Here is a 17499-nt window from a genome sequence, read left to right as displayed (position 1 = left end):
TTACAGCCAGGTGGGGTAGCTAGCACTGCCTTCAAAACTATTTAAAATTTATTTTGGAGTAGTGCTGTGAGTTGGCATTTTCTTAAGAAAAAATTTTCAGGATCTGAAAAACAGAAGGAAGTTGCAGGGTAGAGGAATAACAGGTATTGGGTTCTGTTAGAACCCAATAGAACTGTTTCTAAACATACTTCTACAAAGCACCTGATGGCAGTGGCAGACACCAGTATAGGCTAATTTGGCATTGCCCAGCATTTTCCAAAAATGCTGCTACAGTTGTCACTGCAGACAATTCAAAATTTTTCAGTTTCATTCTTTATTTGTTTTTCTTACACTAGCAAGATTTCCAGTAATTTGCTGGACTATTTTATACATGACAAGTATAAAATCAGAATTCAAGAGATGACTGTAAGAGACTTTAGAAATTAAATTAGAGCTTTATGGCTTCAACATTAACATTAAAGTTCTAATTTGGTTTGTGTACAGACAAATGTCTGAAGGTGCTCTTTGGAGCGCCTTCTGGATGTGGTGATGTTATTAACTTGAATTTCATGGCTTATAAAACCATAGAAAAAAATTGGTTAGAAAGGAACTTCATATAATCCAACCTCTTGCTCAAAGCAGGATTAACTTCAAAGCTGAAATGGGTTGTTCAGGGCATGGTCCAGTCAGTTTTTAATTTCTCCATGGTTTAGAATTTAAGAACCTCTTTATCTAAAGAACCTACTCCAGTGGATTTAACCACTCTCACTGTGAAAGCTTCTTTTCCCTCATATCAGAATTGTATCTTCACCCACCCAGTCTGTATCTTCCCACCTTTCTTCAAGCACACTGCTGGGACACTGTCAAAAGACTTGCTAAATTCAAAGTAGGCAGCATCCCTGTTGTCCCCACTTGTAATTATAGCTGAGAGGTAATTTTGTAGGTGCACACAAAAATCCTCAAGCAGAATTTAATATATACAACTTCTAATTTCAGTCATGTACCAAAATAAAACCCCAAAGAAACCAGCACCACTCCCCACAAAAACATTGTGGAACAAAACATTCAGTGGTGAGAGTACACAGCACTTTTAATATGGAGTTTCACAGTTTTTGCATGTACAAAATCTCCTGAGAGTTGCAAAAGATGCAAAATTGTTTTCATTGTCTTTGCTGTTAGGACTGAAATAAATATTGGAAAAGAGATTAGAATAAACTGTTCATTTCAATTGTACTGCTATAGCTAAAGCTAGATTATTTTTTTAATATTTGCTAATTAGTGAGAAAAGCTAGAGAATGCTAAGAAAAATGGGGAGTATAGAAATTAATTGCTAAAATGTAATTCTCAAACCTAATTCAGGCCTTGTATCTTCAGAAGAATCACAGTTGCTTGACTTTGACTTACTGATGTTTTCCCTTTAAAATTCTAACTCTTTGGGTTTTTACAAGAGAAGCTGCAACTGCAATATTTAATTGTGAAACTTGAGCATTTTAATTGCTTTCCTCTCAGACTGTTGAGTGTTGATCAGAAACTCAGACTGTAAAACTGACTTAGGAAGTATTTGTTGTTTTGGACTCCAGTGTGATTTTCAGTTTCTCTGTGTAGCATTTCAGCAGCAAAGCCTCAGTCTCAGAGTATTACCAAGCATTAATACTGAAAGCCTTTCAGGAGTGTTCCAGAAAAGGAAGCAGCAACTGTCCATTATGCATTACAAACACATAAAGGCATCTGATTTTCCATTGCACATTATTCATCCCCAGGCTGAGAGTTTGGAGCTGCCTTTGATGAGATTGCAGAGGCTGCTGCAAAGACTAAAAATCTGTCACCCCTCTCCAGAGCTTCCTTTTGTTTTCTGGTGAAGTGCAGCTTCAAACTCACCTGCGAAGTTTATTAGGCTTACTAATCCTCTTTTTTCCCCTTTTTTCTCTTCTTTTTCTTTCTCTGCCTTCTTTCAAAGAGTCTAATTGTGTGCTGAAGTTTTCCTGTTCAAATATTTGTGGTCCTTTTTCTGTCCTGACAGATAACTTCACGCACTCAGGTTTTCACTCTGTTGAGTGCACCTGCTGCACCCTTTCACATTGGAGCTACAATTATAATCCTGATATTTTATTCAGCTTAATTTTTATAGCAGCTCTTGCACCTTCAGTTGGTTACTTATGGTAATTCACTTTGTAGGGATGAAATATATCTTTAAGGTAGCCTAGAGACAGTGGTGGAAATCTAAGTTCTACTTAGACTGAAGGGAAATGTGTTTTCCCCAGCCATGTTTCCTTCAAATTTTCCCCTTTAAGACACTTAATATGTCATGATTCAGAATCAAAAATTAACAATATGAGGAGAAACACAATGAAAGTTTATTTGTCTTGCTTTCATCAGATTATATGAAACAGTATGAGCATATCACAGGTACTGCTGGATGGGACAAAGTCCTGTTAGATTCAGTTTCTGGTACTTTTTGAAAGCTGGGGTGAGGCAGAGGGAGGGGAGGGAGCAGCACTGAAGGAATTGGAGAAGGCACTTCTGGAGGATTTAGCTGCCCTGCTGTCTCTCCCAATGCTGCTTTTTAAAGATGTTTACTATGAAGTGAATCAAACCTGTGCATACATTGAACCTTTCTAATTTCTTGCAGGTGACCCCCTGCAGTGCAGTGCTTGGATGGGCCAGTGTGCTCTGTACATAATGATTATGACATTTGAGAAAACCATCATCATCATAGTGCTGCTTATACCTCAGTGGAAAGAGGTTGGTGTTTTTACAGCATTTTACAGACAAGTGAATTTCAGGTGGAAGCTGTAAAGACTTCCAGCTGTGTTTATTGGTTTGGCTCAAGCATCATGATTGTCTACACTCATTGCCAATTAACTCTGTAGTAGTGTTATGTTCTTTAGTTTAATTGGGATATTGCTAATGAGACCTTTATCCATTACCAGGAATATCATATTGTATTTGGAAGGTTTTTTGTAAACTGAAATATCCAAAATTTAATTCTATCTCCATATCTAAAGTACCCTTGAAACTACTCAGTGGTTCTTTCTTTTCTTAACTCTAATTCTTACCTCCAGCTATTTTGTATTCTTGTAGTATTTTGAAGAATCTTCTTTGCCTGACCTTGTTGACAGGTTTTAAGTGTAGACTTTTAGAAATTCGTGGTGGTTCCGTGGAATCCACTGGTGCTGACTGGATTAACCTTTATTTTGATGGGCTCTGTGCAACCAGATATTCAGTGGTGCTGATATTGCCCATTAAAACCAGTTAGCTCTATTGTATGCCCTGACTACTTCAGGAACTCTGTTCTCCTTACTGTGTATTTTGTAAAACTCTGCTCTGGTTAAATTTCCTAAAGATGGTTCTACACGTTCCTTGGGAGTGGCTCTAAAATGTTCAAAATGATTCTAAGGCAGCTCCTCAGACTTCTGTAAACAAAAATGACAGAGATGAGTTTCTTGTCAGCCCCACTTACTTATCTGTGGTAATTTATGAGCTGTCCTGAATATTTTGCTTTTCTCAAAGCTGCCCTTTTTTGGTTCACCTGCGTTATTTCTGTCACATTAGCCTGTACATGAACATTGCCCTGCCTAAGGCAGTTGTGTGCACATAGTGCTGTGAGCTGAACTCAGTCCTTTTCTTTCCACAGGTGGCTTTATTGAACCCCATAGAGAACCCCCAGCTGGAGCTGGCAATCGTCATGCTTATAGTTCCCTTCTTTGTTAACGTTAGTACCACTCACTTCTGAGATGTTTACTTGGATATCCTTCTGCCATGTGTTCGTTAATCAACATTAGTCCTTAAAACATTCTGTACCTTGGTGCTTAAGTTAATTTAAGGGCTGCTAAAGAATGGGTAAATTGTCTGGTTATGTAGATTTTACAAAGCTGAAATCCATATGGAGCTAAAGAACCAAGTTCAGGAGAGGGGCAGAAATGCCTCATAGACCCCTTTGACCTGATGACTTCAGTAGATTGACTGACACAGAGATTATAAAATTACAGTGAAATTTGCTTCAGGAAGCAGTTGGTCTAAGGACAGACATCCTGTGAAGTATCCTGTGTCTGACCATAGCTAATAGCAGCTGGCTGTGGTGGAGCAGAGGAAAAGGGCAAGTGTGCAGTCATCCTTCCCAAAGTACACTCTTGCAGCAATCAGGGATTTAGGGATTAGAGCCAGAGACAGAGGGTGTCCTTGCATGTAATAACTGCTGGTAAAGCATTGCTACATGAAGAGTTAATGTACAATCACTGTGAGTAGTTACCGCTTCTCTGATTTTCTTCTCTTCCACAAAGGGATAAAGTAGCTGGATTCTAGAGCATTCCTGAAAGGTATAATAGGATATGTGGCACTGTGCCTACACAAGATTTAGCTTTTGGCCAATTCAGAATTATTTTCAAGTTCATCTGGTCAGTATGGTCATATATATATATGACCTTCAATATATCAGAAGGACCTTCCTTCTATTCTGAAGAAAGCTGAACTGTTGCTTTCCCCTTCTTTTAACAGGCGTTAATGTTCTGGGTAGTAGATAATTTCCTTATGAAGAAAGGCAAGACAAAAGCTAAACTTGAAGAAAAGGAAGCAGGACAAGATTCAAGAAATGGAAGTAAAGTCCGATACAGGAGAGCAGCATCGCATGAGGAGTCAGAGTCAGAAGTATGTAGAGTTAATTATTGCAATTAATGCAATATCAATCTGGTTCATCCCTCCTGATACTGATTTATTGTAGCACTGTCAATGAGGTTTGATTTGCTGAGCGTGTACCCCTAGCAGTAGCTCCTGGCATTGGCAGTTGAGAAGCAGTTAAGGAAAAAGTCATGGTTGTACCACTCTGGCAGGTAATTTCCTTGCAGATGGGCAGGAAGACACAATAATATATGTAAATACCACAGGTGAGCTGTGCTGCAGGTGCTTCTAAAAAAAACCTTACAGGGAATACAAAACTAATAGACAACTCTAATACAAAGAGAGGTTAATAGCTTAAAGTGAGAGGGAGCTGGTGGAGGTAACTGACCTGATTTTTGAGAATTATTTACATAGCTGCCTTAGCATAACATTATTCTAAATCACATTTAGTGAGCAGTTTTTAGTTCAGCTGAAAGATGGGTGGTTTATTTGAAGGTGAGTTGGTTTAGCTTTAGTAAGTTAATGTAACTTTTCTGCGAGGTAAGCAGTGCTGTTTGTATGGGGTTTGCCAGTTAATGTGACTGCCTTGTTATCAGTGTGGATCAAGACCTTAAATATTCTCTCAGGCTGCCTCCACTGTTCTGGCATCACTCTTTGGTTTCAGAGTCAGTGGGCTGTAGTAAGATTAATATGCCTCCATCCTTCTGCAAAACTTATTGGAGGTTTCTGATAGTATCTGCAGTGATGTGGCAGTAAATCCTCATTGTGTTCTAAGCTCTTTCCTGAGCAAATAGAAGGTGCTTTGCAGGCATAAAAAAGTAAAATTTAAAAGTAGAAAGAAGAATGTGACTGCTCCATGTGCTCAGAAGCTGTAATTTGTTTGTAGATCCTTATTTCAGCAGATGATGAGATGGAGGAGTCGGATGCTGAGGAGGACCTGCGCAGACTGACCAACCTGAAGCCCATCAAGAAGAAGAAGCATCGCTTTGGTCTGCCTGTATGACACATTCCTTGGCCTGTGGACTCGCAGGTTTCATGGCAAAAACTTCTGTCAGTGGGGTTTAATGTTGCAATTGCATCTCCCTTTTCATACAAACTGACTTAGAAGCAAGGTCTACCAACAGAAGGCAAAGCAGTTGGAAGACTTCCAGTTCAGTTGCACTACAAACACACTGAGCAGTTATGCAAGAATGTCTCCTCATCATGTGTGGGAAATGGACGAGTCACTAAGGATTCGTGTGGGAGGTGTCAGAGAAGATCAGAGAGAACAGACACAGAATCTTTCACTTTCAGTTACTGATGGGACAGTGTATGGAGTTCTCAAAAAACATCAGAGTTGACTAAGTTAAAGGAGTGTGTTTTATTACTAAAACTGGCTTTTGCAGCATAATTCCTAGAGCAGAATAGTTTATGGTTACAAGCTGTAACTTAACATTATTTTTTTAAGTACAAATGTTTACTTGCTACCAGGTACCTATGGAACTAATAGGTGGAACAAAGATTTTTTTCCAAGTCTTCTCAAATCTATCTGACTATTTTATATTTAAGTTATATTTTCATACAGTTGTATTTAAAGATTCTCTTTATCAGAGAAATGGGTACCGTTCCCTTTTTTGTGCAGAACAGGTCAAAAGATTTGTAGTGAAAATCTTATTTATCCTTGTCTCCTGATTTAAGACAAAGGGATTGCAAAGGGAAAAGCTCTCTGTCACTGCTGAAGTCAAGTCACCAAATATCACTAAAAAATGCAGTCCTATGTGTGCTCTTGACCACATAATTTGAAAATACCTTTTTCAGTAGGAGGTAGTGTTTGCATATTTGACAAAGGTGCACTTTAGTGTATAACAAAAATCCATTATGATAAGTGATTTGTGAAATGAGTATCTATGGGTACTCTAATTATTTCTTTTTCTGCAAGTCTCTTGTGCATACCTCTCAAATGACCCAAAAGAGAAGGAACATTTCTGATACTTTTCCTATTATAGGGCCTGCAGTACAGGACTGTGATCTGATTATAGCAGTTGTGCTACAATATTGCAAATACAATTCTGTCCCTTGTTTTTTGTTGGAAAAGCAATCTTCTACTTAATGGGCTTAACAGCAACAACAACAAAATTTCTCCTATTTATTTTTCATAAAGTCTCATTATCCTTCAATAGTGAAAGAACAACCCCAAGGGGTAGAGTGCAGTTGTTACCACAGCATTTCTGGGATTTTCAGTGTCTCTTCTGATAATTGAGAGCACGTGGTGATCTGAAACCTAGCAGACATGTTTTCAGTGATATCCTTTTGCTTTGCATATTTTCTAAATGATTGTTTCTGACAGCTTTCCTTGCTTAGCTAAACCTTGTGCAGGACAAGGCGATGTGTCAAAGAGGTGACAACAGACCTTGAATGCAAATCTGTTGTAGTATATGGACACCAGAAAAATTCCAAGCCTTAAACCAGTTTCATTGGAAAACTGCTCAGAACTTTTTAAGATTTTTTACATTTTTTTATAGATTTACTAGGTCTTAATGTGATTTATTATCCAGACCACTTAACTGGGCCTTAGTAAATACTGAACTGTGCGCTCCCGTGCTTACTTTCACTATTCCAGCATCCCTTTTCCTGGTGGCTGCCGAGGGGACACGATGCTCTGACACCTCAGGGTGTCCAGCCAGCTCAAAGGGACATTTACCAGACCCGAGGTTTTAGTTGAGCCACTGACCTTTGTTACTGTGCACTGAAACATGAGAACTGCAATAAGTTACAGTACTGGTGTTTCCTTTAGACTAAATCTAGAGACTAATGACAGTGGAAGCTTACCTGAGTTCTTTTGACATGGGGGGTGGGGATGGGGAAATGTCCCTGATCAGTGTTGCCTCTGGCTTGGGGGGTGTGGGGTTTTTTATTGATTGTATCACTTCATCTTCTCTTGACTATTGACCACTGGGCGGGCGCAGATCTCCAAAAGCACAGTACTTCAAGGAATTCATCAACACAGTAGTCTCCTACAGCTCACTTTTCCAAAGGGATTGAAGAGCTAGGACTGGCTCTTGTCACAATTGTCAGCATTTATTTTTTTAGCATAGGATTTGTTCTGTTTCAGGTAGTAAACTAAAGCTATTGACCATGTGCTACGTCCCAGTGCAGAGCATGGCTGTCCTCACCAGCTGAGATAACTGAGCAGCGCACACAAATTTAACTGTGCCAGCTTGCATCTTATCTTCCTTTCCCTCCTCCAGTTACTTCAATTATCAAAATGATTCTAGTCTCATGTTTAGTCTGTGATGTGTCAGTATAAAATTATGGCCTTAATCATGTAAAAATATTTCTTTTGAGCAGACCTCAAGCTTATTGACCAAGTATAAAACAGTATGAAGCGCTACGGAGCAGTTTCTTGAAGGTGGTTATAGAAAAGGTTCTGAATGCCTAATTTCTCATGTCTTAAGTGTTTAAACGTCTCTTCTTGTGAGATCTAGATATGCCTAGCAAGATGATGTAGTAAAGCACTATGATCCAAAGACACAGGAGTATTTTAAATACCACAGTACTAGCAGGAGGAGCAATCTTCAGAGGGAAAAAAATTAAATTTTCTACTAAGATAATAATTCTATTCAGAATTTTAGGTAAGTAACAAAATCTGGCTGTTTCTTCTATACATTCTTTGTTACTATTGTGAAAGAGGTGGAAAATGTAAAACTAGCCATTTTCCTCTCTGTAAGGTAAAAATTGGAATTTGTGCAGTAATTATGAGTAGGACAAGTCCTTTTGTCTGACAGGCTTGCATGTGTGAGCAGGGAGTGTGTGCTTAGTGCTTCACTGTGTCTTACCACTTGTTAAGCTGTAGTGGCAGTACAGTCTGAAATGGACTTTTCATAAAGAGTTGATCCAGTGTGAGATTGCAACACCATGTTTGCATTATCCTCCAGCTGTCACTCTGATTTCTGCCTGGCAAATGTACTTCAGGACAACTCATAGCAAAGGTTTAATTCAGGCTGTGCTTAGTAAATAGGATTCTGTTTAATGAAAATAAGCTATGTAGTGAATGCCAAAGTAAGAGGAAGGGATTATAACTTAGAGAAGAGACACAAATATTGGTGGAGATGGAATTTACCACGAGTGGTCAACCTAAATACATTAACTGTTCCTAGTATCTGACCTGTGACACATCTGCATAAACTTAAAACACTGGTGTTGTCTAGTGTGTGGTTTCCAAGTTCTGGCTTCAATATGTTCAGGTCCCCTTGTCTTATTTTAAGTAGGTGAATGCTGTCTGTTAATGTTACTAACTAAAATGTACTATAGCTTTTCTTCAGGGAAAACTCAGAAACTGAGTTGCAAATTAGAGCAATGCAAAGTGATCCCCTCGGGCAGGTGTCTGCTCCGATCCCTGCCGGGCCTGGGGAGGGGGGCCTGGGCTCTCCCGCTCTGCTCAGAGCTGAGCATCACAAGGAATCTCTGCCACTGTGCTTGACTAACCCGTGTTTGCAACTTTGCTGTGCTTTTTACAGGAGAAACCAGTAGTGAAAGCTAATCAATTCTGCCACACCAAGTCAGAGTACATCTACAGCATAGGCGTGCAAACTTTTTTAGGTGAAGTTTCCAGTTCAATTACTGAAAATGACTACTATGGTTTTACAAAGTAAAACTGCAGTATCTTTAAAAAAGGGACTCTTTTGTAGGTGTTTTTGTCTTGTGTGGGTATCCGTCTCAAACTGAATGTGGGGTTTGTTTGTAAGTAAATTCAGAGTATAGCCAATGTGAGCAAAACCAACAGCTGTATTCTGCTGCCCTCTGTTTGGACCATATTGTTTAATCAGTGCTGTTACCTTAAACTTTTAAGGGTATCTGATGTAATTACATTATAATGGTTTACAATAAAGTCTGACTTATTACAGATTTGTACACTTGTTTTATACTTGTTCTGTTTCAAAGTGCCTGTGTTTCAGTGTCTGTGGTATCCTCTCCTGGGAAGCAGATTCTGCTACTTGAGTTTAACTTCAGCTCTAATTGTGCACCCTGTTATGTTGATTTTAATTCCAGTATATTTATTTACCTTAATGGCAAGTCCCATTTGATTGGGAAGAGCCATTGTTCTTAAGTTGCAAATTTTGTTTACAAGTTTAAGAATCCTTGCAGGCTCCTCTCAGATCCATTTCCTGAGGAAGGTGTTTTTTAGGAACTGATTAGGATGGACCCAACTCTGCCTCTGTAACTCCTCTGTGACATTTCCGTGTTATTTTCATACTTTCCACGTGCCACATCCAAGCAGCCCCACACCCACTGCACCCATTCAGGGAATTCAGAGTATAATCTTCACTCTACCTAAAGTGTCAGCCCCCTGAGAGGTTGTTAGCACTTTCCTGGAGAATTCAAATCTTCCCTGAGATTTGGAGACCACAGTGGCAGCCATGTGTACATTCACTTAATTCTCTATGGTCATTGCCATATTTCAGTTGGAACCATTCCTCCAGCAAAGGAGTTTTCCACAATTCCTAGTACAGTGGAAGTTTACAACTTGTATTTTTAATAGCCACTGTTGGATAAATGAGCCGTCGTGTTCCATTGTTATTTATGTCCCATTTAACAGATCTCAAGGACCTCAACCAGGTGAACAGGATTTCTACTCTAAAAATTAAGTAACTGTTGATTTAGGCTGGGTTCTTTGTGAGGAAAAATAGCCCATAATCTATGCAAGAATATGATTGTGCTGGTTTAGAAAATGGAATTGAAGAGAACAGAACTCTCGAGGCTTTGGGGATGTTCTAGAAACCCCAGGATGTGCTGCCTGCCTCTCTAAGCAATTCACCTGCCCAAATGGCAAGCAAGGTATGAGTGGTTTGATTTTGTTTGTATAGATTAAATTGCTATGAAAGCACAACTCTGTTGCTTTTGAGTGAGGAATATGCAGTACCAATTAAGTGAAGCAATTTTGAAAGCTGAAGGGAAAATAATAGTTCAGTGTCCTGAATTCTAAATATTTGCTTTAAACACGGAGAATGTTATTTTGCTGTCATAATAGAATAGTGACGCTTGTGGGACTGTAGAGAAACATCTTAGTAGAGAACTGTTGCTTTGTACAATAGAAAAAAAATCTGTTTTTTCTAAGGTCAATGTTTTATTCTTCTGTTTTGTTGGCCTACTAAGGACACTGCTGCTCTGCAGAAATGTTTCTTCTAAGCATTACTAAGACATGGGTTTAAAATAGAAAATCAAGCTAGGGAATAGCTACGGGCGTAACATCCAAGCTGCGTTTTAGCCTACAAATAATTCCCCCAATAAAGGAGAAGATCTCAAACCTGGAAAGAGTTCAGCTTAAAGGCAGTTTGGGCATTGGGAGGCCTGGGGAGTAGTTCATAGCCAACAGGTCCCACAGTCCTGCTCGTACAGCGCTGGAGCTGTGGTTTGATGTCATATTTTCATAGTAAAAAACAAATTTTTGTTACTCTTGTGCTTCTCTGTACCCTAAAAGCACTGGCAGAGCCTGAGGAAAGGCTAGGGCAGATTTCTACCACTACAGCAGTTGATCTCTAGTGGAAGGTGTTTGGAGGTCTGCCATGCCTGTCCTTCTCACATTAACCCACCTGGCTGGAGTCTTGGTTCTTTGTAGGTGTTGAGTGCAGTCACAGAAGCTGATTTTTTTTTAATTTATGTGAAGATTTCATATAAAAAACCAAAAGGGAAGCATTCTCCTACTCAAACCTCTCCCAGTATTGAAAAATAGAATTCATGCTCAGAGATGGCAGGGCTTTACTTAATTAAAAAATTGTGTAGAGAACAAATATTAAAAGTTCTGAGAAAAGGTTTCCTGCTGTCAGCAAGTACAGTGGGGAACACCGAGTTTATCCGTGTCTGAGTAAGCTGTTCCTGTACAGATGTGGGTGAAATGGTTAAACTTGCTGGTCATGCTGGAAGTAGAAGGTGATTTTACTCTCTCAGTTGTGTAAGAGCCAGCACTGGAGCATGATCAGAGATAGAGCTGGAAGGGTAAAACCATACCTACTTTATTAGCTTTCCAAAAGACATGAAACACTCTCCTGTTAAAGATCCCTGTGCTCAAGTGATTCAGGGCACAGTTATGCTTTGGACTTCAGGTTTGTATCATCTTTAGAGAATACATATTTTGTTATGCTGGGAAAGCAATGCTCACTCTTTTTTTCCACTCCCTTCCCCAAGAGAGTTCAGAGTCAATTTTGTGTCCAAAACAACATTTTGCCTTTTAAAGCTATAAATAGATCCCCAGCGGACTCCCCGGGAAGGTTTTTGCAGGGACCCGGCTTCCCCGCTGCCGCAGCTGCCCCCGTCAGCCCGGCGCGGTGAATGCTGCGCGCCCGAGTCATCGCCAGGAATAAACCTCGGACAACAGCAGCCGACCCGGCCCGAGTCATCCCGCGCTGCTGCGGGAACATGAGCCAGCTCCTGACTTCACTCGGATGCTCTATATAAGTCCAGGACAACAACAGGCGCTCGCAGAGCTCACGGGCCGGATTTAAACAAAGTCGGGAAGGACCTGGGAGGGATTTCAGCGAGGGAGCGCCGCAGTTATGTCACAGGTACGGGGACATCTGTGCGCTGCCAGCCCTCGGAGCGGCGCCTGGCAAACCTGCTGCTGGTTTGGATGCTGTGCTTGGAAAAGCTTTTAGCGAGTTCCTCCCGTTAGCCAGTGAATTCAGTTTTACTGCTCTGTGACTTGTGTGATTAAAATATTTTAAGTACATACTTAGGAAGGAAAGCAGCTGCTCTCTACATGGTTAATTAATTTAGCTTTAAAATGTTCTGGTTTACCTTAAATATTTTTATTTGTGTAGAAAGGGAAAAATCCTTTCCCCTACTCTGCGTTGGGATGTTTCACAGATGGAGGAATCTCTGCCTTTCTAACACACTTTCTCAGACAGTGATTCTGAAATTCTGTTTTGCAAAGAGGTGGCTGTGCTGAAATCTCACTGTGTAAAGCTTAGTGCATTAACATGCAGGAGAAAAGAGTGTGATTGAAAATTCTAAGGGTTAGGATAAGATATTTGAGACTGAAATTTTGTATTAAATGAATACTTTTGTATTGATTTTGTAACTAATGGTTTGTCTTTAATGCATGCCCCAATAATCAGTGTTTCAAAGTGCTCTTGAAACGAGCTCAGAAATGGTGAGCTTTCAGGTAAATGTTACATTTGCATCACAAGCTGCGTGTGCCTGGCAGAGCTCTCCTCAGCATGAGTTTTACAGGAGTAATGTGATGGAGAGTAGGAGCACAGAGCAAGTAGAAGAGCACAGTTCTTCAGCCATAGACTGTAACTCAGTTCAGCTGATTTTCTTTACTCCAAAGAAAATAGTACTTAAAACCCAGTTGTATGTCTTGTAAAGTAGCACTTTCTGTCTTGTGACAGGAGGAGATAAAGCAGAGGCTGCACTCCCGTGCCAGGAATGGCTCCTGGCAACCCCTGCTGGGAAATTCTGGCAGCAGTTAGCAGTGGTGGGGCTGTGACAGTGGCAGCTGCTGGCCAGGGCTCACCGTAACCTCTCTGTGCACCAGCTTTGCTCTTCAGCTGGGGCCGACTAATCCACAGCAACTGTCCTGCTGGAAAATCCTCTGCGATCAAAGCATGAGACGGTTTATTTTAAAATAACTGGGTGACATTCAAGAGCTCTGCTCAGCCTGCTGTATCTTTGTGCATGCCAAGAGCCACCTTTCCTCCCCCTGTCCCCAGGAATTCCCTTGTCCCAGTGGGTAGAAGCCTCACAGTTAGTGTCTGTTACCAATAATGGGTGAAGGATCCTCACAGATTTCACATTGCTCCTAAAGCAAGGGGCTTTTCCCCTTCCTGGGTTGGCTGCCTGTGGAGTGTGCCATGGGCATGACAGACTGTTTCCATCATGTGCCAGTTGTCATTCCAGAAGGACAGGTGACTCCTGGCCGTGGGGATGTTTGGTTCACCAGCTGAACAACCATGCACTAGGTGTTGTGAATTTTAAAGAGTTTGCTGACACCCTTTCCCCTTGCTTGCTTTGGCTACTCATGAGTGTTTTCCCCAGAGATCTCGTAAATGTTTTGTTTCCCACAACACATGTGAGTGGCATTGACAGTGAGCTATTCTGAGCGTTCCCAGGAATTTGCAGCAGGCAGAAATCGTGCTGAAGGCTCCAGAGGAGCCAGCCCACCCATCCGGGAGCCAGCCATGCAGGCGCTGTCTCTGCAGGCTCCCTGGGACCCACTGCTCCAGCCTTGAGGGATTTGTTTCCCTCCACAACTGCTTTTAGCCTCACAGGCAGTGCCTGAGTGGCTCCACCAATGCCAGAACCCAAATATCAGAAGCCCTGTCTATGTACTGATGGTCAGAGAAGTTTCTTGTTGATCCTTCAGTGTGCAAATCTATTAGAGTTGGAGTGTGGGGGTCTTCTGTTCCTCTTGATCATATCTCTGTGCCCCTGAATCTTGCCATGAGGGCTGCCTGGTGGGACATTGAAAATCCGTCCATGAAATAATAAACTGATGGAGGAATGCTTATGGTGCTGGCTGCTGCAGAGTGGGGCTGTGTCTGACTGGGCAGTCCTAATTTAGAGATGGGGTAGGCTGATGAAACAATGTTATCCCTGTTTCCTTGTAGTGAAATAAACTGTGAACAGATTAGTACTTGGCTTTAGCAGTGCACCGCCTGATGATGCATCTGTTTCTGTATTAGGTTTCCTTCTCCTTCTTTGGGTTCCAAATCCAGGGCTTTAGATGTGTTCAGTAGAGAGCCCTGCTGAGTGCTCAGATCCTTTTGTTCCTTAAATTTAAGATGATCAACCATGGGTCAAGTGTTTATTTGAACTTAAGCCAAGTCCAGATTTGGAATCTCTCTGACCATCCAAAGAATAAGTAAGTAGACACAAGCCAAATTTAGTAATAAAGTGATTTTTTCCTTTCCAAATATTGGACAGGTTCTTGAATTACCAATCAGTACTTGCAGAATAAGCAGGTAGAGGCGGACAGAAAAAAATCTAAGATTTTTTTTTTTTAATTAAGTTGCTCTTTCATTGCTCTTTCAAAGGCTGTACAATAAAAAGACAATTTCAGAGCAGTAAGAATGGTAGCTGATTTTGGGAAGGGCAGTGAAACTGTGATTATGGAAAGATCTGAAGTAGTTGAGTATGTAATTTCAGAACTGAAATAGGTGAAATGTTGTGTTAGCAACTCTGTATGTTGTAGCCTTTGGGTGGAGGCAGCTTTGTTCCCTGTGCTTTGAAAACAAAATATTGATGTGTGGGTCTGTTTCTTAGCCAGCCCCTGTGAAAAAGAAGCGTCCTCCAGTGAAGGAAGAAGACCTCAAAGGAGCCAGAGGAAACCTTGCCAAAAACCAGGAAATTAAATCTAAAACCTACCAAGTGATGAGGCAGTGTGGTAAGTCTCCTCGACTGGAAGCAATTAAGCAGAGTAAAACATTGACTTAATTGCCCTTTTCAAGTGAAAGGGTTCCTCATCTGGTGGACAAGTGAAGTATTTATCAAATGTATATATGTATTTCAGCAGCACTAATTTGACTCCCTTGAATTTGGGTGGTATTTCACTGATTGTCTCTCCTGGTTTTCTTTTCTAAGAGCAAATGGGCTCCGCAGCACCTTCCGTATTCAGCGGGGCTCGGACAGGGGGTGAAACAGTCTTTGAGAAACCGAAGGACGAACCAGCCAAGAGCGTCTTTGGCTGACGGTGGAGCTGGACGTGACTCACCAAAATTATTGTTGTAACATTTTTCAAAATTTCTGTTCCTTGCACTAAAGTCACTGTAGACTGAAGTAGCTAATTTCTACTGTAAGTCCTTAAGTAGTGAATATACTCATGTCAAACTTCCATGTTCATTTTTATTACATGCTTTCTTTCTATATATTGGATAATGTTTGCTATAATTGTTTAATAAAAAAGGTTGTTGGACTCAGCTTGGCACACTGTGGTGACTCATTTCACTTGGGGCTCAGAATAATTCCGTGGGCACTTTAGCACTACAGGTGATGGTTTTGTCTGTCAAATGCAAGGAAAAAATACCCTGATGACACAGTATCAGTGTAATTTCTTCACACCAGGGGATCTGTGGAGGAGCTGATCAAAGGGGCAGCACAGAAACCTGGAGACTTCGCCCAGATCTGTGTTGCTTACAGCAGCACCTTGGCGAGGGCCCTCAGGGTGGCTGCATGGCACAGGGTGGTGGCTGTCCCCTCACGGCTTCCCCTCACGGCTCTTCCTTCATGGCTTCCCCTCACGGCGCACCCCTCGCAGTTCCCGCTCACGGCTCTCCCTTCACAGCTTCCACCTCACGGCTCTCCCCCTACAGTTCCCACTCATGGCTCTCCCCTCACGGCTCTTTCCTCACAGTTCCCTCCCATAGCTCTCCGCTCACAGTTCTCCCCCATATCTCTCCCCTCACACCCTTCTGGGCAGCAATGCCATGATTTCCCTTTATGCAGCTCAGCTGTGAGGACAGAGGCCCAGCTCTCAGAGTGTCCCAGCACCAAGGGAGGGATTTCAGCTCGCTCCCCAGTGGCTTTTTCCTCCTGTCCCACTGGATCACAGGAGAAGTGGGGTGCCAGACCCAGCCGCCATGTCCTGCCTTACCATGGACATGAGAACCCAATGAGTGTCTCTATACAACACCAGTACACTCTGAGGGGAAGCTTGTTTTTTCCCAGTGCTGTTTGCTTCCTAATTTGCTGCATTAAACACCAGACCTGTTTTCTCCCAAACCCCAGAGTGTTTCCTCTCAGCTGGATATCTGTGCTAAAACACAGAGGAACCTCTGTGGGCACCTGCCATGCTTCCCCACACACCCTGGGTCTCTGCAGCCTGGGGATGGTAAGTCAGATGCCACCTTAGTTAAAGAAACTACTTTTATTTTACACAGACTAGACATGATTAAGAAGTAAAAGTGATGCCAAAGTTCTCTGTGCACCATGAAATGCATCATATTTGGCATTTGTGTCCTAAACATCTGACAGATAAAATTTGACAATGCCCACACAGATCCCAGAGAGGCTGTGGAGAGGACCTCACTTAAGGCAGCAGCAAATCCTTTGGCTTTAAGGGGAAAGTTTCTTTAATGATATTCCTGGTGCATTGCCTTGCCCTACTTTTTTCACTTTAAAAGATTATTATTTGCAGCCCAGGCCCCACCTCCTCACTTTATGGGCACAATTTCTCCATGGAGCACAGGCTCCTCACAGGTATGTACCTGTGGCAGAGCCTTTTTCCAAGAAAGATCATTCTAGAGCATGAAAAAAGTCACAGTGGAAAAAATTCCTGCCCTGATAATACTGGAGCTGCCTTTGCACTGAGTTCAACAAACCCTGCTTAATTAGCCTGTGTTGAGAAGGTGGAAGGAGATTGTTCAATAGTTATAGAAATGGTGGCAAGGGACAAGTAGGGCAAAATGTTGTCACTTTCCTTATTGCAGGTTTGCAGGTGGGGTAGCAGGACAGGGGGATGCTGTGTTTCAGACCCTGCTTTGGATATGTTGGTGCTGATTTAATAAAGCACAGAAACCTCTGTGTCCCACATGGATTCTATAGGGAAGCCAAGTAAGGTGTCTGCCAGAGAAGGGGGATTTGGTAAACAGCTCTATTTCCAGTTCATTTACTTGTGCTGCTTCCAAGTGTGACAATAAGGACTGGACATTGTTTTTGTCTTTTAATGTGGACCTCATCTAAAAAATGTGAGGGCCAGAGCTGATGCTGCAGCCTAAATCTGTGCAGCAAAAGCAGCTCTTTAACATCTGTGTGATCTTACACATGAGCATTCGAAAACTGATGACAGATCCACTTAATTAAAGCTTTGGCTCTTGCAGCTCTTAGGCCACTAAGTGTCTAATCCTGTGTATTTTAAGGGATTAAAGCATTACATGAGTTGTACAAGTTAATAGAATGTATTGCAGTTTAATTTTTTGTTCTTTAAAAGATATA

At 41.5% G+C, this 17499-nt stretch overlaps 2 protein-coding genes across 3 annotated transcripts in view; both read left to right on the top strand.

The window, feature by feature from the left end:
• Positions 1-9483, top strand: part of STIMATE (STIM activating enhancer) — a 34899-nt gene extending 25416 nt beyond the window's left edge. For both annotated transcript variants that reach the window (XM_074550027.1, XM_074550028.1), the window contains exons 5-8: positions 2609-2721; positions 3614-3691; positions 4474-4623; positions 5480-9483. In XM_074550027.1, coding sequence (XP_074406128.1) covers positions 2609-2721; positions 3614-3691; positions 4474-4623; positions 5480-5596 — 458 coding nt within the window. In that variant the 3' untranslated portion in view covers positions 5597-9483. The remainder of the gene's footprint in view (positions 1-2608; positions 2722-3613; positions 3692-4473; positions 4624-5479) is intronic.
• Positions 9484-11345: 1862 nt separating this feature from the next.
• Positions 11346-15485, top strand: MUSTN1 (musculoskeletal, embryonic nuclear protein 1). The gene is made up of 3 exons (XM_014265992.3): positions 11346-12131; positions 14833-14953; positions 15151-15485. The coding sequence occupies exons 1-3, from the start codon at positions 12123-12125 to the stop codon at positions 15255-15257; spliced, it is 237 nt and encodes a 78-aa protein (XP_014121467.1). The 5' UTR covers positions 11346-12122; the 3' UTR covers positions 15258-15485.
• The last annotated feature ends 2014 nt before the right edge of the window (positions 15486-17499 follow it).

Source organism: Zonotrichia albicollis, chromosome 12 (genome assembly GCF_047830755.1).
Source record: "Zonotrichia albicollis isolate bZonAlb1 chromosome 12, bZonAlb1.hap1, whole genome shotgun sequence".
Lineage (NCBI taxonomy): Eukaryota > Metazoa > Chordata > Aves > Passeriformes > Passerellidae > Zonotrichia > Zonotrichia albicollis.
The sequence above is the reverse complement of the archived record's forward strand: the minus strand, read 5'-3'. Positions and strand labels throughout refer to the sequence as shown.